The 27,652-nt window shown below is 36.5% G+C and overlaps 1 protein-coding gene and 1 non-coding gene across 2 annotated transcripts in view; one reads left to right on the top strand and one right to left on the bottom strand.

Annotated features, from left to right (window-relative positions):
- BRIP1 (BRCA1 interacting DNA helicase 1) overlaps positions 1 to 27,652 on the bottom strand; it is a 105,075-nt gene that overhangs the window by 30,291 nt on the left and 47,132 nt on the right. The window contains 3 exon segments of the mRNA XM_090292045.1: positions 6,836 to 6,957; positions 7,932 to 8,091; positions 25,297 to 25,458. Of these exon segments, the coding sequence (XP_090148171.1) occupies positions 6,836 to 6,957; positions 7,932 to 8,091; positions 25,297 to 25,458 (444 nt within the window).
- Positions 2,233 to 2,336, top strand: LOC149998668 (U6 spliceosomal RNA). Its single transcript, XR_016507283.1, has one exon. It is a non-coding gene; the product is annotated as a U6 spliceosomal RNA (small nuclear RNA).

The following is a 27,652-nucleotide window of genomic DNA, read 5'->3' as shown; positions in this document are numbered from 1 at the left end:
TGGATGGAAAGTGAAAGGTGTTGCTCAACCTCACCTTCCCTAAGCAACCAAACACCCAGCTCTTATCCCATCGAAACATCCTGTTACATGTTCGAGTCCCTTACTAAGTTGTAGCTATCACCAGTGCAGAGATAGCATCTTGTTCATAAAGGCACCTACTACATTTAGTACAATTAGGCATTTAGTAAAAGTTTATTAAATGAATAAATTAATTAATTAATCCTAAAATACTCAAGATCATTAACATAATTATGAAAGTGGCTCAACAGAAATATATAAATTTACTCAAAATCATTAAGACTTTTTAAAATCAAGTTTGTTTTGATATACCATAGCCCTTTGCATTCCTGCCTTTATCCACCTACTCGTAAATACTTACACTACTGTAAAAGCAACAACAAAAATGAAGGAACAACATCACTCTCCTTAAAATGAAATGTTGGGTTTAAAAATTCTAATACTCCCATCATCTAATAATATTTTGACACTGGAAAGCACTGGTTTAATGTGCACTCTATTTTATTAATGATGTTAACCTTTGGGGCAAGCAAAGGATAACAGCCTTTTTCTGAGGTTTATAAAAAAGCCAAGATTCATGGAAAGCTATAAATTAATGTGTTTGTTTTAATGTCAATAACTAATTCAACAAAATTAAAATAGATGCATATAGTTTTCAACCATGAATGTAATTTTTCAAAATTAAAACAATATCCTCAAATAGTTCAGTACCTTCAGAGCTAAGAGAAGTTTCCTAATCAAAAAAAAAAAAAAAAAAAGTTCATAATGGTTATTATATGCCAATACTAAGATAATGAATCAGATCGCTATCTGAATTTTAAATAGTTTCTAAATGAAATTATTTTGGTAACTCAATATACTATATTGTTAAAGAAATAGAGTACAAAAATATAAAATTTATCTTAATTATTTCAATAATTGTAAGTGCACTAATATTGAATATTACCATCAGATTTTATTAAACCAATCATAGAAATCTAACATGCTCACTTGAACATTTTTAAAGTATAACAACTTTTAGCCACATTCCATGCCTTTATAATCTGTTCCTCAGAGAAGTAAAGGCACAATACCCACGAAGGGAGAACGTTCCTATGTACTCCTAAACTAAACTATGCCAATAAATACAAATAAAATGCAATTTAAAAAATCTAAGTATTAAGCCCTGGCTGCTGCGGCTCAGTGGATTGAGCGTTGGCCTGTGAGCCAAGTGTTGCTGGTTCAAGTCGCAGTCAGGGCACATGACTAGGTTGCATGTCAGGTCCCCAGTTGGGGGCGCAAGTGAGAGGCAACCACACAGTGATGTTTCTCTCCCTCTCTTTCTCCTTTCTCCGCTCCCTAAAAACAAATAAATAAACAACTAAACAAATAAATAATTTTTTTTAATCTAAATATTCTAGTTTATAATGCCTCAGAAATTATGACCATGCCACCAACTTGAGATGTGGATGCCTAAATTATAAAATTGAAGGCTTTTGTAGTTTTCAGATCATGCTAATTGGCCAAAGGATTTGCCTTAGATATCCATGAAAAGGGCAACCTTGTTATACTGTGACTTAATAGCACTGTACGAAAACAACTTTTCTTTTAGCTGTACTTTTTCACCATCATCTGATCGTATAAAATCCTTCGTTCAGTCTTCTGCCCCTCAAATACTTTGGTTTAGTGCATAGAAAGTTTTCTTTTTAACCATTACACGATTAAGTATATCCTTATAGAATGATCAGACGCATCTGGAAAAGGTGGCCGTGAAAAAAATCCTCACTGGGAAAGTTAGCTTAATGCTTGCCCTTCAGAGCGGCCCATTATCAACATTTCATAGTGGGTTTCTTTATTTTCAGGTCCCTGAGGTATGTGCAATAAATTATGACTTGAACTAAACAAGTCACACTTGGCTCCAAAATGAAATTTTCCTACCTCTACTTTCTAGTCCCCAAGGTGGGAAGAGGAAATCCTGGTCACAGCCAAAGAAGTCATATTTTTGGCTCTAATATACATTTTCCTGCTTCTCTAAAAGCCAAACTCTGCAATTGAGACTATAAAAATCTTAAGTTTGTATTTTAAACTACATTTTAATTTTTACTTCCATAATCTGTGCCTGAAATTTAAGAAAAAAATTTGGTATCATAAAATTAATGTCATTGCCTTCTTTTCCCCACTCAAATCATTTATCCAACTCAGACACTGATCTTAACCACTTAAACTAAGGATTCAGTGCTAGCTTCAGCAGCACGTATACTAAAATTAGAGTGACAAAGAGATTAGCATGGACCCTGTGCAAGCATGACACGTAAAATAAGAATTCAAACGAAACAATGAGAAAATAATGCAGAAATACCGTTTCATTTCCATAAGCTAGAATATTTAAGGTTTGCATTTATAAATTTCTACTTATTCTTGCATGATAAACCGAATATTAATGCAGGAAACAATAAAGTCCTATTTGTGTCCTCTAATCTGAAGCACTGTGTTAGTTTTGAAAAAGCCACGTATGGAAATCATTTAGTTCACTATCCCATTTTACAGAAGACAAGAATATGGCACACAAACCCAGAGAGTCGTGTCTTGCATAATCCTCTCACCTTGAGTGAGAGAAGAACCTGTGACTTGCTTCTAGCCCACAGAAAATGGCAAGGGTGATGGAGAGTCACTCCCTTGGTTAGGTTATATTTATAAGGCAAAGATATGGGGAAGTTACTCTTGTGATTAACTTATATGACTCCATTTTTGTAGACTGGAGCTAGAGAATAACTTGTTGACCTTGAAGAAATAAACTGCCACGCTGTGAGAGGGTCTGTAAGAAGGTCCTGGGGCAAAAAAACTCTGAGTAGCCTCTAGAATATGTTTTAGATTTAACTGTTGAGAAATAATGGCTGAAACCAGATTAGGTTTTGAACAAAGAACGTTTATTTGGAAATGCTACTGAAGTACGAAAATGCAGCAGAAGTGTAAAGACAATTTAGGACACAATTTCAAACTGATCTGCCTACTAGACTTACTATCAGACGAATTAAGAGATAAGTTTGAAACAGATGGAGCTGTTCAGAATGTCCCTAACAATGTTCCGGAAAACCAAGAACATCGACAAACACTGCCATGGAAGAAAGGGTGTTGGAAACATATCATCAGAATTCAAGAACATCTGTTTGGCAGGCTTCTCGTGAGTTGGGATTAGCAAAGGACAGTGTCCATTGCATTCTGAAGCGCTTCTGGTGGAGAAGTTACAGACCAAAATTAGTACACGCTCTTAATGAAGATGGTCCAGGTAGGAGAATGGAGTTCTGTGAATGGTACTTAGCGAAATGGGAAGAAGATCCGTAGCTTCCAAGATGATTAGTTTGGAGCAATGAGGCCACATTCAAATTAAGTGGCACAATTAACCGCCACAATGGTACTGATTGGGCATCTGGAAATTCGCACAGTATGGAGGAACATCATGTGAATTTCCAGGACTGACGGTTTGGTGAAGCTTATCCATGCATGGATTAATTGGCCTTTTCTTTTTTGCAGGCACTGTAACTGGTGCCACTTACTTGAATTTACTGCAGGAATCAGCCATGCCACGTATTCACGAAGATTTTCACGACGAGGACTTTTATTTCCAACAAGACGGAGCGCCTCCACATTACCATCATGATGTAAGGGCCTATCTTAATGAGAACCTGCCAAACAGATGGATCGGGTGAAGAGGTCCTGTAGATTATCCTACGCATTCTCCAGACCTCATATCACTAGACTTTTTCCTTTGGGGGTTTCTCAAGAATAATATTTATGCTAAAAAACCTAAAACCACTGATGAGTTATGAGTGGTCATTGAAAGAGAATGTGCCCATATACCTAACAAAATGATTCTTGATGTTTGTGATTCTGTTGCTTCATATTGCCAGCAATGTCTAGAATAGAATGGTCATCAGTTTGAAAAGAGGCGCTAAGTATAAAGAAGTACATTTATGTAGTTTATTGTGAACGTTGAAAAGGAACTGTATGCTAATAAATACAGACTTTATAATCATTAAAATTGTAGATACATTTTTTTTTGCAACACCCTGTATATTCTGGTCATTTCCAAATGATAAAAGGCCTTCTTAATTAGTAGGAAAAAAGCATACCCACACTGTTACAGGTTATAAACATCAGTCTCTTCGATGGATGCCTTACCAATATCCTTTAGCTATTAAAAAAAATAATAATAATGCCAGGATTCCTTTTTGAAGTCTTAATTCTACATCTTTTGCCAAGTGTGGTAGAGAATCACCACCACCTTCCACCCTCACGCTCCTGATCTTGGGCTTGGGCATATGTGACATGCTTTGGGCAAATGGTTAGAAAATGTGAAAGTTCTTACACAGCCAAGTCTGCCCTCCTGTAGCTCTGCCACTGCAATGACAACATATTTTGGCTAGTCTGTTGGTCCATGAAGGATGAGATATACATGTAGGGCAGACCTTACCCAGCTGAAATTAGCAAGCTGTCCAGCCACGCACAGCATAGGCAACCCCCCCATAGACATGTGTCCCATAATAAATGACTGTTGTTTTTTAAGTCACAGAGTTTTAAAATTATTTGTTACGTAAGAAGAACTGATCCAGACACAGAGCAACAAGAAATACACTTCCCTTGCATCTGATTTTGCAAGTAAAGAATTGCCCTTTTTATCTGTCCCTTTTCCCTGCAACTTGGGCTACTTTTGGGTGTATCCTTTTTGGCCCTTTCAGGAACCATACCAGGCAAAGTAGGTAAACAACTTTAGAATAGCCCTCCTCCTCCCTACCCGGACCTCACTGAATCTTTGGTTATTTTACTGTTTTACATAACTAGAGCCACTTAAATGCCTGTATTCTCACCATATTTTATTTTTTATTTGTTTTTTTATTTTTGTTGAATTTATTGGGGTGACATTGGTTAATAAAATTATATAGGATTCAGGTGTACAATTCTACAATACATCATTTGTATACTGTATTTTGTGTTCACCATCCATTTTCTTGAATCTTGTTTTTTTACTAAAATAAACAAGCATTAAAGAAAAAGCTAGCCCTGACTGATGTGGCTCAGTGGATTTAGCGCCGACCTACAAACCGAAAGGTCGCCAGTTCGATTCCCAGTCAGGGTACATGCCTCAGCTGTGGGCCAGGGCCCCAGTTGGGGGCGCACAAGAGACAAGCACACATTGATGTTCCTCTTCCTCTCTGTTTCCCTCCCTTTGTTCTCTAAAAATAAACAAATAAAATCTTTAAAAAAAAGAAAAAAGAAAAAGCTAAAGTCCCTTTGGTAACTACCCTCAATATCATTTCTTTCTCTTATTCTCAAACATAATCACTATTATAAGTTTAAAATGAATCCTTTCAGGTGTTGTTACTTTGTATTTAATACAAACTAGTATTAGCTATAAAATTATCTTCTTTTCTGACTCTCACTCAGTCATGTATAGGTCCAAAAAAGAGAAGATTCAAGCAAAAATTGAAAGAGCTAGTTTTAGGGGGTAAAACTACATTTAAGACATTGGGAGAATGTGTGGTTCAGTAAGAAGGCAAAGGTATTCTTTCCACATGAACAAAGCAGCATCAGTGCAATAATATAGGGCAAAGGGAAAATAATAAGACAAAAGAGACAAAAGAAAAAAAAAGAGAGCGCGAGCACCGCCGCCACCAGCACGCAGCTGCAGGGGACTGTAGCACTGACGCTGTGGGTGGCGAACGCAACGGTTTTCTTGAGTGGATGTCAACCGTTTCATCAGCCACACTAGTCAGGGGCAGCACTAGCCATTTTAGAATAAGGAGCCCGGTGTGGCCATCAGCATTTTCCACAGTAGCATCGGTAGCTGGAGAAAGGCAGTGGAAGCCACAGGGTACTGTAGGCTGAAAGGGTTCTATACCCCTTGGGGACTTTCAGAAATTGTGAGGAGGTCCGGAGGTTAGGAAAGAGTAGGGGTTAACCAGAGAAATAATGATTATTATTGTTAATATAATTCACAGTGTCTAATAAAATATTAATAATAAAGAAGGTAACTACCTGTAGAAAGTAAACAAAAATCCTCCCTGATGGAAGATAACATCATCTTTGGTTTCAAATTATTGCTACAGATAGTTTTTCAAATATAATGTTTAGCAAACAATCAGTGATAATGAAGGAAAATTCCTGTTCTGGCCAAGACCAGAATCAGCGGTTCGGGAATATCCCTCCCACTGTAACTAACTGTAGAACTGGACACAACAGATAAAGCTTCTGCTTTCAGGGAGTAGACCAGGCGGCATATGACTAATCTCAGAGATATGGGAAATTCGTTAGGTGAACTCCGTGATTCTCAGCCCTCTTCCTGAGTAAAATTTCCTGACCACAGTACAGAGCACTAAAGAATAAGCAGTGTACCGTGGTCCTGCTGAGCTGAGGTGAAAAAAGGGAAGAACTTGGAGACGCTAATTGGAGAGAAGGCAGAAAAAGGGCCCCCCAAACTATGGGGGACCCGTGTGAGTCTGTGGCTAAGAGCTTCATAGAACACAAATTGCTGGGCTCTACCTCCGTAATTTCTGATTCAGTAGGTCTGGATGGAGCCCGAAAACATGATATTTTTATCAAGTTCCTAGGTGATACTGATGTTCTTGACCTGGAACCACAATGGAAAATTACTCTTGTTGAACAAAAGACAGTGTAAGTTAAAAAAACACAAAAACCCTTATCTACTAAGCCTTTCTCACTCATTGAGTCAAGACAGAATTAAAATAAAATGTCCGAAGACACAAGAAAAACATATAATTAACTTTACACAAGATCAACAACTTTATGATAAATCAAATTTTGTAAGACTCTGAAGGCCCACCTGAAGATCTTTCACATTTGGGAAAGGAATTCCTACTGTGATGACAGCGCGGGCATTGTCGTCTGAGAAATCCAGGCCCTCGCTCACTTTACCACGGCAGACTGCTACCAGGAGGGCTCCATCTTAGGCAGCAGAAAAAAAAGATTCTTAAAACCACACTCAAAAACTTCCCCCAAATTGCCTATTGTCGTCATTTTGGAAAGCTCTGATTATTAAGTAATCATAGTAGCAAACTTAAAATAATCAAAATTAAAACTATTATGAGATAAAGTTTAAAAAGTTCAATGCCTTTAAATAAACAAGGAAAACAAAATCACACTTAGCTGCAATGTGGTAGTAAAACCACTTACTAACTGCGTATCACCCAGAAACTTAAACAGTAAAACCACATCAGAGCAGTGACTTGCACACAAACTGAGCAATTGTGAACCATTTTACCTTTAAAAATTGAAATTGCAATCATTACCATTATCACCAGCATGTAAAGTTCTTAGAACTATTTAAATCACTCTTAATTTGTACAATATATCATATGGAATCAATATTACTGAAAAATATGTAAAATACACACAGAACACTCTATTATACAAGGAGATTGACAATTATGTTATTAGTATCTTTATGATCTTGCACGGTTCATAAATTATTACTATTGGTCCTTCCTATTAACCTCTTTATGGACATTCTCTAACTTTGATATTGAGTCTTCAGTTATGTTTTGAAAATTCAAGTTTACATAACAGAATATAAGCACAAAGTATATTATTTGCATCAAAATGTAGGGCTCATTGGCTAGTAAGGTACTTGCATTTATGCATGCTCTTTCTGCTTTCCTTCAAAACACACTGTAGGTAATATAGGGAAGACTATGGAATAATAGCTGAATTTTTCCCCAAGTGAAAACATTTATATGAGATAGATCCAAATAAAGAATTACTTTAACTTATTTTCTTTTTACTCAGGAGTATAAAATATAATTCTTCTTTTAAGTGAAATTCATTTAGAAAGATAACACCAATAAAATTCTAACAGTACCAAGTTCTTATTTTATAGTAAAAAATATTTTCTCATTGATCATCCAATAATTTCCAATTACCTTTCTCTCCTTTGTACTTGATTGCATCATAGTACACCTGTAGTAATCCATCAAAATCCGTTTTTTCTCCTCCCTGTGGTTCTACAATGACTGTCTTCACCAACTCCAGATGGTGCCATAAGCCAGTGAAGAGCCAACGTTCTTTTAACTTTTCTAGCAACTAAAAATGAAGGGGGGAAATGAATGTTTTATGTCCAACTGAACAAACTTACCTTGATTTGTTTAAGGCCAATGTGGCTAGAATGTAACTATAGTAAACATATTAACATTCCTGTGTATTACATTTCTCACCTATAAAATGAGGAAAACAATAATATGTCAAAGAGTTGTGACTGGGTTAAATTCATTAACTAAATGTAGATAGCTTTGAACAATGACTGGCACCCATAAATGTTAACTGCTGCGGCTACTGTTACTGCTACTAACACTACTGCTGCTGCTCCTGCTTCTATTATTGCTATCCTGGGAATTTCAAAAGCAGAAAAAAATGATTTCTGTCAAAGTTGACAAATTTTAAGTTATCTCTTTAAACCTAAGGTAAAATTCTTTAATATTCTTAACTACAGGTTCTTTACATGAAAATTCTTTAAGATCATTTTACCTAATCCACAGGCAGCTAAAAGGTTAGAAAATTTGTCATATTTAAAAAACCAAATCAGATAAATATACAAATAGACTCAACTCGGGAAGCCAGCAAGTAGAAAATATATAGACAAGAACACTTACAAAAATAACCGTGTGTTATGATTACAAAAGGATCTTCAAGAAATTTCAAAGAATCTTTATCAGATTAACCACACAGTCTAACAACAAGGCAATTCTGATTAAAAGTCAAGCCCTGACCAGTGTGGCTCAGCTGGTTGGGCACCATCCTGCAAAGCGAAAGGTTGCTGGTTGGATTCCCCGCCAGGGCTCATGCCTGGGTTGTGCTTTTGGTCCCCAGTCAGGGCGTGCATGAGAGGCAGATTGATGTTTCTCACGCACATCTATGTTTCTCTCTCTCTCTTTCTCCCTCTCTTCCCTTCTCTCTGAAAATAAATAGTTGGAATCCCTTTTTAAAAAGTCAATAATACAAAGTTAGTGGGGAAAAATATACAAGCTCCCCATCATTTCTCATGTTCAATCTATTACCAAATTCTGTTAATTTATGTCTCCTTCTAAATATCTCTCCATATCCAAAACCACCAACCCAGTCCTAGCTATCATAATCTCTTGACAATCTCTCCAATGATCTCCTAAATGGATTTCTTGTGTCTCATCTATCACTCTTAGGTCATTTCAGTCGAAGTAATATTTTCAAAATATGAATCCACTCATATCTCCACTTTAAAATTTCAATGGGGGGGGCGGTGGTGGTGCATCAACAGACCCTCCTTGCTCCTAATAGAAACACTGATTCAAAAACAACAAATAGACCAATTACTTTTATAAAAAGTTTGAAAAAGTTAAGAGGCTCATGACTCCAAAATGAGTAGGAAACCAACTGCATCAAAGATGGTAGGAAAATTCATGGCACCGACTTAGTCCCTTCACCCCCACCCCCCTACTCAGCATGATGCAACTAGGAGAAAATTTCCAACTCCTGACTTCTCCCTGAATAAAGAAAGAGAAGGCTGAAACGTATGTCCAATGCGCAGACTTTTAGGGGGACTACTCAAGGGATTGGTTTCTCTCTTGCCTGAAGCTAAACACTCACAGGAAATGGCACAAAATTTAACAGAATATAGTGGAGAAATACGCAATTCTACAAGTAAAAGACTTCAATACCCCAATTTAAGTAACAAATGAAACAACCAGACAGAGTTCATTAAGGAAAAATAGAAGTTGAAAAACACCATAAACTAATTAGACCTAACAGACACGTATAGAACACACCTCCCAACAAAGTAGAACATGCATTCTTCTCAGGTGCACACAGAACATCCTCTAGTATAGATATAGGTTAGGCCACAATACAAGTCATAATAAATTTTAAAAGAACTGAGTGGTTTTTCTGACTATAATGAAATGAAACTAGAAATCAATAACAAAGAAAACTGGAAAATTCACACATATATGGAAACTGAACAATACATTCTTATTGCTTAACTGGATCTAATTAGTAACCACAAGGGAAATTTAAAAATATTTTTAGTAAAATGCAAACTAAAATGCAAAAAACCCTAAAAGATATATATAGCTGTAAATACATACATTAAAAACAGGTCTTAAATGAAAACTAATTGTACATTTTAAGGAACTAGAAAAAGAATAGCAAGTTAAACTGAAAATTATCAGAAGGAAAGAAAAAACTAAAGGGTAGTGCACAAATAAATGAAATAGAGACTAAAAAAAAAAAAACCAGAGAAATGAACGTTAGTTCTTTAAAAAAGATCAACAAAACTGACAAAGCTTTAGCTGGATTGACTAAGTGGAGATGGAGGAGACTCAAGTTACTAAAACCACAGAAGGAAGTGGAACCATTACTTACTACCAACTTAACAGACACAAAAAGGATTATAAAATGATATTATGAGCAACTGTGTTTACACATCATATGGTTTTATATCTAGACAATCCTAAAGAACTCACACCAAAACAAAACAAAACAAACAAAAACCCACCTGTTAGAGCTGATAAGTGAAGTCAGCGAAGTTGCAGGATACAAAATAAACACACAAAAATCAATTTCATTTCTGTATACTAAAACAAAGAACTATAAAAGGGAATTAAGAAAACGATTCTCCATTCACAATAACAACAACAACAAAAAGATATATTTAGGAATTTAACCAAGGGGTGAAAAACTTGTATACTGAAAACTACTAAACACTGCTACAAGAAAATAAAGAAACATAAATAAATCGAAAGATATCACATGCTCATAGATTAGGGCCTACTACTATCAATATGACAATACTACTCAAAGCAATTTACAGATTCAGTGCAATTCCTACAAAAATCCCCAACATGTTCTTTGCAGAAATAGAAAAATCTGTCTTAAAATTCATACGGAATCAGAAGAGACCTAGAATAGCCAAAACACTCTTGAAAGAAAAAGAACAAAGTTGAGGGACTCACATTTCCTAATATCAAAACTTACTACAAAGCTATAGCATCAAACAGTGCTACTGGCACAGGGATAGAAATACAGACCAATGGAATACACAGTGCAGAAAGAAACCCACACATATTTGATCAATTGATTTCCCACCAGGGCGTCAAGACCATTCAATAGGGAAAAAGGAGTCTTTTCAACATACGATCCTGAGGAAACTGAATATCCACTTAACCAAAAAAGAAATGAAGTTAGACCTTGCTTATACCATATACAAATTAACTTAAAAATACCAAAAACATGAATGTAAGACCTAAAACTATAAAAGTATTGTAAAAAATCATAGGGCAAAATCTTCAGGATGTTGAATTTGGCAGTGATTTCCTGGATATGACACCAAAAGCACAGGTAACAAAAGAAAAATATAAATTGGACTTCATTAATATTTAAAAACTTTGTACATTAGAGAAAACTATCAAGAAAGTGAAAAGGTAATCCACAAAATGGAAGAACATATTTATAGTTCATATATCTGATAAGAGGTTATATCCAGTATTGATAAAGAACTCCTACAACTTAATCCAATTCAAAAATGGACAAAAGATTTGAATTTACTCTTCTTCGAAAATATACAAATGGCCAATAAGCACAAAAAAGATGCACAACTTCACTAATAAAAACTACAATGAGATACTACCTCACACCCATTAGGATGGCTACATTACACACATTATATTTCACAATTTAAAAACATAAAGACTAGACATCCGGCCAAGATGGAGGCCTAGACTGACACGCTCTGTCTCTCTCCACAACTAAGAAGGACTACAGCTACTGCAAAACCAGAAATAACCAGAAGTTCCATAAAATAAAGCTACATGGAAGACCAACGTATGAAGTTATAAACAAGTGGTACTCATCCAGACGGGTAGGAGGGGCGAAGCCGGGGCGGAGAGGTCAAGCTGTGCTAGCGGCGACGGTGGCGGGACGGCGGTAAGCACAGACACCTGTATTTAAGGGAAGGCAAGAACCGCTTGGGAAGCACCCCCAGCTGCAGACCAGACCTGTCAGCTCGCGATCCAACGCCAGGGAAGGCAGACCTCCACTGCCTCTGACTGTGAGGCCCGGAGGGGGTGGGGACGGAGGAGGAGGCTCCCGGTCTCGCAGCAGAGAATGAACAGCAGGAATCCATCTTGGACCCCCGCCCCCGCAGAAAACTCCACAGTGTGGTGAGAAGGGGCACCCGGTTGTGACAAGTGCACGGGGCTCTGCCTCCTATAGCGTAGGATGTGTGACAGCCCCACCCAGGAAGCAAAGGTAAACACAAAACTGTCAGGATGGCACAGATCATGATAAAGATCCTGGTGACGTAGCTGACTAGACAGCAGATGTCTAATCAATCGAAGCAGCAGATAGGAAATCTTTCTGAGGCACAGTTCAGAGCTTTGTTTATAAAAAAGACAGGGAAGGAATGAAGGCTAGCCCTGCTGAAATGAACGAAAACACATACTAAATTAGTGGTGAGGGAAGGAAAACCAGGGATCAAATCAACAAATTGGAACATAGGGAAGGAAAAAACAGTCAACCAGCGCAGAGAGAGGAAATGAAAAGTGAGGAAAATGAGGAGAGGCTCAGAAACCTATGGGACAGCTATAAGTGGGCAAACATCCGAATCATAGGGTTGCCAGAAGGTGAAGAAGAACTACAAATTGAAAAATTAAGTGAAAAAACAATGAAGCAGAATTTCCCTAACTTGAAGAAGAAAATAGACTTACAGGTCCAGGAAGCACATAGAGTTCCAAAAATACTGGACCCAGGGAGAACCACACCAAGACACATTATAATCAAAATGTCAAAATTTAAAGATAAACAGAGAATCTTAAAAGCAGCAAGAGAGAAGAAGAGAATCACGTACAAAGGGACCCAATAAGATTACCAGCTGATTTCTCAAAAGAAACTCTGCAGGCAAGAAGGGACTGGCAAGAAATATTCAAAGAAATGAAAAGCAAAAACCTACAACCACGATTACTCTACCCAGCGAAGCTGTCATTCAGAATAGAAGGGCAGAGAAAGTGCTTCCAGGACAAAGTAAAACTGAAGGAGTTCATCAGATCCAAACCACTGTTATATGAGATGTTAAAGGGACTTGTTTAGGAGAAAGAGGATCAAAGCTATGAACATTAAAATGAAAACTATATCACAACAACCAACAACAGAATCTAGGGAACCGAAACAAAGGCAAACTAAGTAGGCAGCGAGAGTGGGAAAAGAATTATAGGTATGGGGAACATTATGGGGGGAGGTCAGCGGGGAGGGGGAAGGGGGTAAAGGGAGGGAGATGGTACAGGAATTAAGAAGCATAGTAGGAGGGAGTCGAGTAGACAGGAAGATGTTGAGAAGAACTATATGCACAACCAATGAGCATGGACTAAAGGGGGGGACAACTGGAGGGAGGGCGGTCACTGGGTGGAGGGGAGCAGAGGGAAAAGAAATTGGGACAACTGTAACAGCATAATCAATCAAGCATATTAAAAAAACAACAAAGACTAAAAACTATTATTCCAACATTAAAACATATTGGTGAGTTAGAGGAGTTAGAGTGGGTACATTTAGGCAACTAACACAGTAATCCAGAGATGGATGCAGCTTGAATTAGAAAGTGTAAAAAAATTATGCAAACTTGAGAGGAAGAAAAGATATGTAGCACAACCTTTCAATTTTATACGGAGGCAAAAACCTATCCAAGGATTATATAGGGAAATGCACTGGACTGAACTCACTGTTTACTGTTAAGATCTAGACTTACTGAAATTATTTGAACTTACATATTTTTGTCCAGTAGAAATAAAAATAATTTCTGTCTAGGAGAAAAGATAAGCCCCAGTTTTGTATCCAGGCCTGCAATCTTATATTCCATTCCTTTATTAAATTGCCCATAAGTCCATAGCTCCTTTAAATGCTCGCTGAATCAGACTTAACAACTATTCAATACCCTCATTAATCAATAAAATGAATAAACTCTTTGACAGATGTTCACTTTATATTTACATGTGAGTCATAATTTCACCTTTTTGAAACAAATGTTGTAGAGAAAGTGAGCAGATTATAAAATACTGGATAGGCCAAAAAGTTCCTTTTGCTTTTTTCCCCCCATAAGATAGGTCTAGTAGTGCTTTGTCGTCTTTACTTCATTTGGAACGAGTTTCTTAAGACTGTTTGTGACAGCTGTCATATCAGCGTGCATTTAAAAAGAAACATCAAAATTAGTGAACTTTTGTGTAGCCATTTCAATACCGAAGATAGAAGAAAATACATAACATTTTCAGCATCATATTATGCTTTATTATTTCAAGAAAGGTGAAAACGCAACTGAAACACAAAGGAAGAAGTGTACAGTATGGAGAAGTCACTGTGACTGATTAAACGTGTTAAAAGTGGTCTGAGAAGTTTTGTGCTAGAGATTTCTTGCTGGACAATGCTCCGAGATCAAGTAGACCAGTTGAAGTTGATAGTAATCAAATCGAGGCATTAATTGAGAATAATCAATGTTACACCACCTGGGAGATAGCCAACACACTCAAAATATCCAAATCAATAAAGTTATTGGTGAAAATAAAAAAAAATGTGTCTTTTATTTTATGGAAAAAAACGTAACGGACTTTTTGGCCAACCTAATATTTAAAAGTAAAACGATCATACCCTCTGATTATCTGATTAGTCCAAACCATTCACTCAGAAAGGCAACAGGAGAAAACAACCAAGATTGGGAGGAAGATTTACAAATTTGTTGCCTTTGAGACTCTCAGACTGATACGTTAATCTGACATTGAGTGTATGACTGAATGTGACGTTGTTATTGATAATAAGAAATAAATATATTTGGTCTTTATCCCTGCTCTCGAACAGAGCTCCTGAAACCCTTGGAATTTACTGAGCTATAGCAGCAAGAAGGACATCTTTTGTTCCCAGATCCTAAAACAGCTTCAGAGCCATAAAGGTGAAATTATTTATACAAGCCCCATTCAACCACACCCTCAAGTAACCTAAGAATGGTGGCTGGATGTCAGGGGAATCAACCACATTATTAGAGGGCTGGAACTGTCAGCCCCATCTCCTATCGCCAGGGAGGGAAGATGGGCTAGAGGTGGAATCAATCGCCAATGGCCAATGATTTAGTCAAGCATGCCTATATAAGGAAGCCTCCATAAACACCCAGAAGCACTGAGTTCAGAGAGCTTCCTCCACATGCTGGAGGGGGCACACCCAATTCCATGAGGACGGAAGCTCCAGTGCTTGAGATCCCTCCAGACCTCACCCCATATACTTCTTCATCTGGCTGTTCATCTGTCCTTTATAATAAACTGGTAGATATAAGCCAATGTTTCTCTGAATTTTGTGAACCCTACAGCAAATTAACTAAACCCAAGGAGGGGGTTGTGGGAACCTCCAATTTACAGCCAGTCTCTCAGAAGCACAGGAACAATCTGAATCCGAGATTGGCGTTGGAAGTGGAGGCAGTTTTGTGGGACTGAGCCCTTAACCTGTGGGATCTAGTGCGACCTCTAAGTGGGTAGTGTCAGAATTAAGCTAAATTGTAGCCGGGGTCAAAGAATTGGTTGATGCGTAAAAACCCGCACACCTAGAGCCAGAAGTGAGGTTGCCTTGTAGATTACTGAGAATAGAGGGGACACACAGCAGTGAGTTTTTTCCTTAGAGTGTGGCACTGAGGGCAGAGATCAGAACTGAACTACAAACTGGGAAACCAAGACAATAAATGTTCCTGCAAGAACGCACATAGATGGGACTGACGGGCAGTCGATTACACGTAAAGGAAAAAGCCCGCCCAGAAAGCCTTGCTCCCTCCCTATCACACTGCACGTCCCAGCTATCAGCAAACCCCGCCAGCACTACTTTCAAATTGCATCTCGGCTCCAAAAATACTGCTGCCACGGTGGCCACGGCACCACCACTTCTCACACGACGTATTGCAGGGGACTCCTACACAGTCCTCTTACTCTCTGCAGTCCATTTCCGCACCACAGCCAGCACAACCCCTTACAAATGAAGGCTAAAGCCTCAAATGGTTTCCTACTGTATTTAGAAAATATAGTAAGAAATACTGATTCTTTTGACGAAAATGGTCTACAGCAAATTTTCCATTTGAGATAACAAAAGATTCAGGTCTACAGCCTTTCTGTTATCACTGCAGGGTGACACTCAGCCTTCACATTTATACATCTTAATTACTTCCCCTTGCCAGAGAAATCATACAAAATAACTAAACACACACATAATTCAATTGATTTTTTAATTCTCTGAAGTATCCTAAAAGTCAAATAACTTAGAGGGAAATACACTGATACGGAGCCATCTCTCAGGTTGTAAGACTTATGTATATGAAAAAATGTGAGGTATGTCTGTTATGAAATCGTTTACTTAGCTCTTAAAGAGCAAACACTATTCACACACTGAGAGACAAGCCCACATATAGTGATAGATGATTTAACCAATTACTTGGTGTTCACATCATTTCACTTGGATTTGGTAAACTCAGGGACTTTTTTAAAAAGTCAGATCTCACCAATTAAAAGACACTTTGGAATGTTATTTCCTTATCTGGTTATTGTCATTTTACTTTTTCAAGCTTCTTAAAACCGGTATCTCACTAGGGAGGCAGAAAGTTAGAATGCAACCTAGTGGGGAAATCCTGCATTTGCTCAACGTCTGTAGCTTTTACACAGTTCCAGATGTTCAGTACATTAATAATGCACTAACTCAAAGCCTCTTTTTGAAACTTTAGAAAGTGCAAATTGCATTAAAACCTCTTTGCCCTCATTAATGGTATTGTTACAATCTTAGTCCTCTGGAAAATGTTTTTTGGCATGTGTTTAACTTTATAATATTGCCATTTACTCACTTTAATAGCCAGTACTCAAGTCTTAATGCTTTTAATAGGCCTGCCTAAACAGACTACCATCTTTTGTAATCTTTTTCACATAATTTACTCACACATAAAACCTGTCATATTTTTCCATCTGAAGATGATTCTTCACTATTCATTTCATGAGGTACTAATATTTAAGAAATGTTTACTTTCTTTTATTCAGTTATACGTACCCATACATGGCACATGTTAGGAATAAAATAGTTCCTTGTAAATAGTAATAAAAATTGAAAATAAAGTAGCAGTGTTTTTCATAAATTTTTAAATTACAGTAAAAATGAATATATCCTTAATTCATGCTGTATTCAAACATAAAATATAAGAAAACCAAAGTTTTAATTTCTATTGAAACAACTTCCTATACTCTAGCTATTTGGCGATATCTGATTTAGCACTTTCACCTTAAGAGGCTTGGCTATATTTCAGGATCAAACTTTCAACAAATTTGGATGCTGTTAGTAATGCACTAGGAAGAATAATATCAAGGAATACCATCCTGAAGTGAACGTAAGATCCCTTTTACTTGTTGCCAATCTAAATAAAAATCAAAGGTTCTACAGTCCTCCTAAGGAAAGTTCTCTTGCACAATTTTATTAAAAGAACCACTCTGGAAAAGTTAAGAACTGCACTACTGAAACTGATATGCTTATTTGCAGTCGTTTATTGATACATTTTATCGATACATTCTGATAAAAATACACAATGATACTTACAATGTAAAAAATTTCAAATGAAATAGAATTTCAAAACTAACTTATACAGTTCCTCATGATAAGCTACTTTGTTGAAATCTCTTGGACACAAAACAATAAAGACTCAATACCCACTTATGTATGGAACAAATTCCTGACTCTTTAAAACATAAGTTCTAAATTTCTTTTGATTGATCAACATAATTAAGTTCATCAATGTCTGAAGAAAATATTTGGTTAAAATGCATATATTTGACCAGTTTTGCTACTTTAGAGTTAAGAAGTAATGGCTTCCTAAATGTTGGCTGAAATGTGAACTAATAAATTTATCCACACATTCATCTATATGTTTCATTTCTTACCTGAATAGATTAATTGCAGGAAAAAAAAAACACAACTCATTTTCTTTCTATTCCTCTATTAAAGGTTAATAATTAAAGTAAACTATAATGAGGTCAGTGAACCTGCACTATTATTGGGTTGGCCAAAAAGTTCATTTGGTTATTCGGTAAGATGGTTCTAGTAGCGCTTAATTGTCTTAAAAGTTGTAGCATAAAAACCCATTTATTATATCGTATTTTCTGTATATCATGAGTCCAGGCACAGCACAACTGGATTCTCTGCTCAAGGTCTCACTGGGCTGAAATTAAGATGTCTTCTGGGGCTGCAGTTCTCACCTGGACTTGGGGTTCACTTTCAAGGTCTGGTAGTTGAACAAATTCATTTCCTACTAGCTATAGGACAAGTGCTTCCTTTTCCCCGCTAGCTATTGGCCAGAACTGTTCTCAGCTCCTACGAATTCCTTGACACATGCCCCACCTCTCCCACCAGTCAGTTTACAACTTGAATGCCTGCTTTCTTCCAGGCCAGCTAGAGCATGTCTCTCTGACCTCATCTTCTGCAAAAATCATCATCTGTCATTAGATCAGGACTGACTAGATAATCTCACCCTTTCTTAAAGTCAACTAATTTTTTAAAAAATTTAATCTTCATTATATTTTTTTCCCATTACCATTTAGTTCCCTTACACCCTCCTGACTTCTTAGGCAAAATCCCTTCACAGCAGTACCTACATTAGTATTTGATTGAATAAATGGGAGGAGTGTGCAAATCAAAGGCCAGGGATATTGGGGGGCCATTTTAGAATTCTGCCTACCACACATAGGTAGATATCAAAATGTGGTTCAAGGCATTCATAATGCAATGTGCTTTGAAAAAGGTATACATAGGACAGAAGCATGCTGGGAGTAAAGCTGAAAAATAACCAACGTTTCTAGGCAATGCAAAAGATTTTAGGCTTTATCTTTCACAAAACAAAGAATCACTAAAGATTCTTAAACCTTGGTATACTATGAGGGTCTGATGGACCCATTTTTCACTTTTGAACATTTCTAACTATTTGTAAAGATTGATATTTCATCACTTTTTTTCTTAGAGAACTTCCCTCGACGCCCCCCCTTAAAAAAGCAAAAATTTACTGTAAAAATTGGATAAAACCCATTGTATTTTGCAATGACCACATACTTTTACTAAACTCTTTTATAATTCTAATTATGGGATCTTACTGACATAATTTTTCTTTTTTTTTTTTTTTAGACCAAGGCATTTTTATATTATTTTATTTTCCAATTACAGCTGACATTCAATATTATTTTACATTAGTTTCAGGTGTACAGAATTGTGGTTAGACAATTATATAATTTACAAAGTGATCCCCCCGATAATTCAAGTACCCCCCCCCCGGCTCCATACATGGTTACTAAATTATTACTGACTATATTCCCTAAGCTGTGCTTTACATCCCCGTAACTACTAATATCTTAAAATATTCAGCTATTTCAGTATCTTACAAATCATTCCATAATTAGCCATTATTACTCATCAATTATTTCTAATAATGCTAAAAAAACTAAAATAAGGAAACAGAAGATGGAATGATGCAATAAAACAACACAAAGACCTGCGCACGGATGTTTACCGCACGTTTCTTCGTAACCGCCAAAACATGGAAACAACCAAGATGTCCTTCAGTGGGCAAACGCATAAACGGCAGCACATCCCGACAACAGGATAATACTCAGCACTAAAAAGAAAAGAGCTATCAAGCCAAGAAAAGACATGGAGGAACTTGCAATTCATAACACTAAGTGAAAGAAGCTAATCTGAAATGGCTTCCTATGTATGATTCCAACCGTATGACATTCTGGAAAAGGCAGAACTAAAAAGACAGTAAAAAGACCAGTGGTTGCTAAGGACTGGCAACAGGGAGGAATGAACAGGTGGAGCAGAGAGAAATTTTTAGGGCAGTGAAACCACTATGTGTGGTACTATAATGGTGGATACATGACAGAATACATTTATCATAACTCATAGAATGTATAACACTAAGAGCAGCCCTAATGTAAACTATGGACTTGGGGTGCTATAAATTCATTGAGTATAATAAATGTACCACTCTGGTGAGTGGTGTTGATAATGTCAGAGCAATGCACATGTTGGGGTAGGGGGTATATGGGAGCTCTCTCTACTGCCCACTCAATTTTACTGTGACCCTAAAACTGCTCTAAAAAACGTTTTTCTTTTTTTTTTTTTTTAAGAAACAGACATTACCTATAGCCTTTTCTGCATTGAGATGCTATCTGCACTATCTTTTACTTGAAGATATTTTTCCCTTCACTATCTGTCATGTTACCCTGACTTCCTAGTTATAACATCTTCAAGCTAACATTATCTCAACCAGGCAAGTGGCTAATTTTACTTCTAAAAGCTCCTCAGAAATAGTACTTTGTACCAAGGCAAATACCAATGCACTGGTATGAGCTCTAGCCATTCATTCACCATTTCCTATAAAAAGTGCTGTCTCTTTTGAAAGAATTTTAAAATGTGATAATTCTTCAGTACTGGGCACCTTAAAAATGAAGGCAAGAGATTGAGAGAATTCACATCTATAGTTTGTATATCTGTATATTCAAGATCATTCAAATTCTATTACACAAGAAACCAAATGGATGGGTAAAATTCCTAAGATGTTTACACCATAGCTAAAAGCTGAAAACCTGTAAGACACCAAAAATTCAAGATACAGTATTCCCTCACTTATCGTGGGTATTACATTCTAGACCCCCCCACTCCCCAATAGGTGAAAATTTGCAAAGTAGGAACCTTACATTTATTTTAGTATTTACATATATATTTAAGGCTTTATAAACCTTTCTCACACACTTATAAACCGTTTCCAGCCCCTTATTAACCTTTCCCACATTTTTATAAACACTACTTATGTTCTTAAACATATTCTACACCCTTAAACCTACGTAACTTTAACAACATACGTACACAGTAACACAAAACCCCGCGATATAGCGAAAAATCCGTGATAAATAATTAAATACAATATTTTTTTAAATCCCGCGATACAGTGAGGCTGCGATAAGTGAACCACGATATAGAGGGACTGCTGTATAGTAAATATATCTGAGTCATGTCGTTGTCGTCGTCGTCGTCGGCAGCCGTCCGTCTCGAGAGACGATGGTGTAGCTTCTTAAGAGTCTATCTGCACCGCCGAGAATGGCTGTGCAGTCCGACTCGGGAGTGACACGGTATCTGTCTCCTCCCGTGTTGAATCGACATCTTGCGATGACGCTGGAGTGTCCTCTCCAGTGAAGCTGAAGCTACAGAGCCTGGGCAGGGTGATATGGAGGGTCTGCTGTTGCCCATGCAGCAGACCCCCCCTCTCTTCGCAGCTGAAGGGTCCAAGGGAAAGACGGAGTCAATACAGCTTGGCTTCAGGTGCGCCGCAGGAGTTGCCGGTGTTGACTACAACGTCAAACCGCCTTAGGGACTCCGGCTCCGGATTTTCTGTCGGGGTTTACTCCCTTAGCCTTTCCCCTGAAGAGGTATGCCGCAAGGCAGCGGAGGTTTTTTGGAGTCAGAGTTTTCCTTCTCTGTGAGTCATGTAAAACACTCAATATTCATAATATATTAATTTAGCCACCCTTCGTGGCCCATGCATGATATTCCCAAGAAAGGCAAATAAATCCACAGTCACTCGGCAGGCTAATCGGTGAACTACAGGTGTGGCCAAATGCACTTGCCCCTAGTTTTCTCTTTAATGAAAGTGTCTTAAGCACTTTCCATCTATTGGGCCATCTTGCTCAAACCTCATTTCTTGTCTCTGTAAACACACTATCTACAAGGATAGTGGATGCAGCAAAGAGAAAAATCCATAACTCGGGAATATAGGTAATGTGGTCCTTCTACCCACTTGGACTCTACCCTAAATGTATTTACTCTCAATTATTCCCCTTTGCTTAGTGTGTGTCTTAAATTTATTTTAAAAACTATGTGATTGAAGCATCTTAATTTTTGATCTGTCAGTTTCTCTCTGTCCCGTTACTTCTGGGATAGCCTAATAAAGGTGTTTGGAGGCTACCATTGCATCACAGTCATTTCCCACCTGACAATACCCAAAATTATTTAAATTCAAAAACTGCCAATCTGATATGTCAAGCCAAAAGGAAAAATCCATTGGCCTCTATTACAAAGCTTAACTATACGTGAACATTAAAGATTGGAACGAAGGCCCTGGCTGGGTAACATAGTTCGTTAGAACATTGTGCCAACACACCGAGATTGCAGGTTTGATCTCCAGTCAGAGCACATACAAGAGTCAACCAATAAATGCATAAATAGCTAAGTGTAACAACAAATTGATGTCTTTCTCTTTCTCTCTCTCTCTAAAATAAATAAATTAAAATTAAAATAAATAAATGATTTTTAAAAAATGATTGTGAGCAAGCCCTGGCCAGGTGGCTCAATTAATTGGAGCATTGTCCCCTACACCAAAAGGTTGCAGGTTTGATTCCTGGTCAGGGCACATACTTAGGTTGTAGGTTCGATCACCAGTCAGGGCACATATGGGAGGTAACAGATCAATGTTTTTCTCGCATCGATGTTTCTTTCTCACATCAATGCTTCTCTTTTCTCTCACTCACTTTTTTTCCCTCTCCCTCCCTCCCTCCCTTCCTCTTCCTCTCTCTCCCTAAAAATCAATAAAAAACATAAGTTCCGGTGAGGATTAAAAAATGGTTAAAATGATCAATTTTATGTTATGCATATTTCAAAGATTTGAGGAGCCTCTGAGGTGTGGAACTGGAATGTGAGGAGTGAGGCAGGGGATTATTGTTTTTCATTATAATCATTTTATTATGTATGTATGAGAATCAATTTAATAAATAATTTTTTAAGCTTCAAAAAATTATAATTCAATAAGTGAAAAACTGGAAAAATTTTTATATGTATTATAGAGTTAATATCCATGCAATATACTAAAAATGTTAAAAAGTATATTTAAATGTTATAGTCAGTCTCTAAAGTCACCCAATAAGCAAGTCAATTTCAATAACTATAAAATTACTATAAAATTATAATACTGTTTTAGCTATTCCAGAACATTAAATTAGGAAGTGACTTTCCTTTTATTTGCAGAGTATTACTTTCCTTCTGTCAAGTGACAGCATTTCACCTCAATATGTCAATAATTAGAATATATTTTAAACAACTAAAACTGGCTCATGAAAATTAAATCATTTGAGAATATTGGTACCAGAAGGTATGGTGTGTTGTTCAACAAACAGGCTGTTTTTTTCCACTGTAACTTTTTCATTGACAATTATATTATTGTCCATTTAAATAATTTATATAAGATTTGTTTTTCCTCTATATATACTAAGAAGAAACCCACACCAAGCTTGTTCCTAGCATATAAAGAATCATTCTTTCCATGTCTTTGAAGCCTAGCAAAAAAATAAAATTGTTTATTTACTCAACTGGGCAATTCTTGGCTCACTTTTTGCTACTGTGATTGGAAAATATAAAAGGTTTTATTATCATGTGTTGAGATATTGCTTTACTTTAGTTCCAGACTTAATTATTGGTTTTCCTTAATATAACTATCGAGTGTAGATGTTCACACTCAGGAATAAATACTGCTTTCTATAAGAATTTTTAAGATGTTTATGTCCATTTTATTTTTAGAAATTCTAATAAAAAAAGCAATCTGATTAAATCCCTTCTAAAAGCAATTCCTTCAGTTTATCTACAGGAGGACTAATTTACTGCATCTCTAGCTAACAAAGTATGTCTCTTAGTCCCATTCAGGCTGCTATAACAAAATACTCCTGACTGGGTAGCTTATAAACAACAGAAATTTATTGCTTACAGGTCTGGAGGCTGAAAAGTCTAAGATCAAGGCACTAGTGTGGTCACATTTGGTAAGGGCCCTCTCCTCGTTCACAGGTGTCCTCACATGGCGGAAAGGGCAAGGGATCTCTCCGGAGCCTCTTTTATAGGACATGAATCTTATTCATAAGGATTCTTTCCTCATGACTTAAGCACCTCTGAAAGGCCCCACCGCTTAAAGTCAGTATTTCCAGTCAAATATATTGCTTGTACTATTGTCCTTACATATATAACCTCATATGAAAAAAAAAGAAAGAAATCGCCACTTCTCTACATTGGAATTTAGCTTTGATTTTGACAAATATATTATATGTGGTTTTAATTCTTTGAATATTAGGACTAAAATATATAACTCAATTTAACTGGAGAAAAAATTAAAAATCAGAGAGATTCTAAAAACAAGAAAAAAAAATCATTCTTCTAGCCAGAGACCCAAAGTGATCAGGCAACAAAGAAAGCTGATTTTAGATTCAGATAACTGAAACTTTCAAAAGTATAATTTATGAAAGTGAAAAAGAATGTTCCTTTTCCCTTCAACTATGAAAATAGCAAGTTGCACCTAAAAATTAAAATACCATACACATAAATTGTCTTCTTATGAGAGTATATAACTAACATTGCTTGCTAACATTTTTAGACTGTCAAGTAAAACAGTGACAGAACAATCAGTCAGTGCCTCAATCAATAAATAAGGAAAATAATGTGATGTTTAGAAAACTATAATTGCCTTGCTTCTGACCTTAGGAAACTTATTACGGTAATTCCACATGACTTTTTGACGGCAAAAGATGGTGGAAATGCATATTGGTGCAGCCACTGTGGAAAGCAGTATGGAGTTAGCTCAAAAAATTAAAAATGGAACTACCTTATGACCCAGTGATTCCATTTCCGGGGAATTTATCCAAAGAAATCCAAAACACTAATTTGAAAGACTATATGCACCCCTATGTTCATTGCAGTGTTATTTATAATAGCCAAGATTTAGAAGCAGTCCAAGTGTCCAGTAGATGAGGGGATAAAATGGCTGTGTGTATTTACACAATAGAATACTACTCACCCATAAAGGAGAAAATGTTACCCTTTGCGACAGCATGGATGGGCCTGGACAACATTATGCTAAGTGAAATAAGCCAATCAGAGAAAGACAAGCACCATATGATTTCACTCATATGTGGAATCTAATAAACAAACTGAACTAACAAGCAAAATAAAGACAGGCACCTAGATAGAGAGCAGGCTCACAGCCCGGGGTGGGTGGGGGATTAGGAAATGGAGGGATCACACAAAAAAGAAAAAGAACTCATGGACGCAGACAACAGTGTGGTGACTGCGGGGGTTGGGGGTAGAGGTGGAAGAGGGGATAATGGGGATAAAAGGTAATGGAAAAAAATACAATAAAAAATAAACTTAAAAATAATAATAATAATAAAATTAAAAAATATATTCCCCTACCTTGTAAGATGGCAAGAAACACAAAATTCCTTGGCTCACAGTCTGGCACACAGACAACACAAGGGCCCCTACTTCATCCTGGAACTCAAATGTTTCTGTGTGCTGGAAGGTAGCACAGAGATTCCGGCCCTTGGGGCCTGACCCAATGGTGCCAACCCAAACCTAGAATATAAATGTATCAGTATTAGAGTTAGGCCTAAACTAGGCAGGCAAAGCAGCATTTAGTTGGGAGCCTTAATTACCTACATGTCAAAAGAAGATCAAAGAAGAAGTTTAGAACTTTATTTCTAAATTGTTGGGGTTTTTAAAATTACTTTTATATAAATATATAGATTTAATTTATAGAAGTTTTACTTTTGGGCAGATCATCAAATTCTCCTAGGAAGAAAGCAAAAGGGTTTCATTTGTCTATTCCCTTAAACAGTATTGCATGATTAAACATGTAACAAAATTTTGTTGGATGATATGAATGAAGGAAATGGATAAATCAAAAATAGTTCCAGAATATTGGAAGTGAGGGCTGGTATGATCGTCTGTAGGCAAGTTTCTAAGATTCAACTGTGATAGAAACTACACTTTCACAAACACTGATGCTCAATGACCTACGGTCATAAAATATCAAATCCCCCAAATTTTACAGTTGTATGCAATTCCTTTAACTCATTCAGCTCTAACCTTAGTGTAGTTAATCTGATCAAGAGAAAGAACAAACTTTATTAGTAATCTACAGACAATACAAACACTTCAGATTGTTGAGAAGTGTAATAGTACTGTATTTTGAAAAGATGTATGAGACTAAAGTACATTTTGCAAGATGACATCTGACAAATACCATATTAACCAACTATCACTTAAATGATCAAGTAGTCATATGAAAAACTGATAAAATGTTTCCTGATATAATGCAACAAAAGTAACAATATGGCCTGTATCGTATCCTTGCTAAACTGTTTAACCTGAATGTTATCATACGGAAACAATCAGATAAATCCAGATTATAAACCATTCCTCAAAGCAATTGGTGACTTGAATTTTTTATAAAACGTCAGAAAGACAGAAAACAAGGGCAAGAAAACTGTTTTAAAGACTAAAGAGAAACAAAAACCAAATGCAATATACAGTACTTACTTGGATTCTGAATTAAGAATTAAAAAATAAATAGATTAAAAGGCTTTTTGAGAGTAAATGGAGAAATATAAATATTGACTCTATTACATTAATATTAAATTCCTTGGACATGATCATGGTATTGTGGTTATATAAGATTATGTACTTTTCCTTAGGAAAGACATGCTAAACAAATTAAGGGCAAAATGTCATGATGTTTACATATTATATTTTATTCATTCATTTTTAGAGAGAGGATAAGGGAGGGAGAAAGAGAAGGAGAGAAACATCAATGCATGGTTGTCTCTTGTGCGCCCCCAACTGGAGTTGGCCCACAACCCAGGCATGAGCCCTGACTGGGAACTGAACCCGCAACCCTTTGGTTCGCAGGCTGGTGCTCAATCCACTGAGCCACACCAGCCAGGGCTACACATTACTTTTAATAGTTTATCCAAAAATGTGCCATATATGTATTTCATACATATTACATATATTTTGCACACACATATGTAATTTTAACATTTTGCAACATTCCTCTTCTCTCACATATATACGCATATACAAAATGTTAACAATTGATGAATCTAGGTGAAGAATATAAGATGTTCACTATATGAATATTTTTTCAATTTTTCTTGTTTATAATTTTTAAAATAAAAATCTGGGGGAATCAACAAATGAATGGACATATAGGCTCATATATAACGCATTTACTAATAACTTCCCATATTTATTTGAGCCTTTAAAGAGAGCAGCTTTAAAATGTAGAATTTTTTTTTTTCTTCACTCTTATTTATTGCAATGTTGGAAAGCACAATTCTTAGTTATATAGGAGCTTATCATTCAGGCTCTCAACTACTAAATGCTAGTAGTAACTCCCAAGTAACTGTGAGAAATAAAAATGTCCCCAACAAATATACCTTGGTTGAAAACCACATCTTCATAAAGTATTAGAAGAGTGTTAGGCACAGAGGTGGTGTTAAAACACGTAGCTAACCACTTTAAATTACTTAAGAAGAAACAGAAGATAGATCGACAAATGATAATTAAAGCATTCCTAAGAAAACTAAAATGACATTTATATGGTACTGTTACAAAAAATTAAAATCTTAAGTCACAGGACTTATAATTTATTTCAGATCTCAAACATGTGCTGAACAATTGCTAACTGATGCCAGATATTAATCTAGGTGCAGTGGAAGAACGTGGACATATAAAAAAGAATAAGGATACACCAGAGTCTAATGGA

Source organism: Furipterus horrens, unplaced genomic scaffold, assembly GCF_987537825.1.
Source record: "Furipterus horrens unplaced genomic scaffold, mFurHor1.1.pri manual_scaffold_11, whole genome shotgun sequence".
In the NCBI taxonomy this organism is placed as follows: domain Eukaryota; kingdom Metazoa; phylum Chordata; class Mammalia; order Chiroptera; family Furipteridae; genus Furipterus; species Furipterus horrens.
The sequence above is the reverse complement of the archived record's forward strand: the minus strand, read 5'-3'. Positions and strand labels throughout refer to the sequence as shown.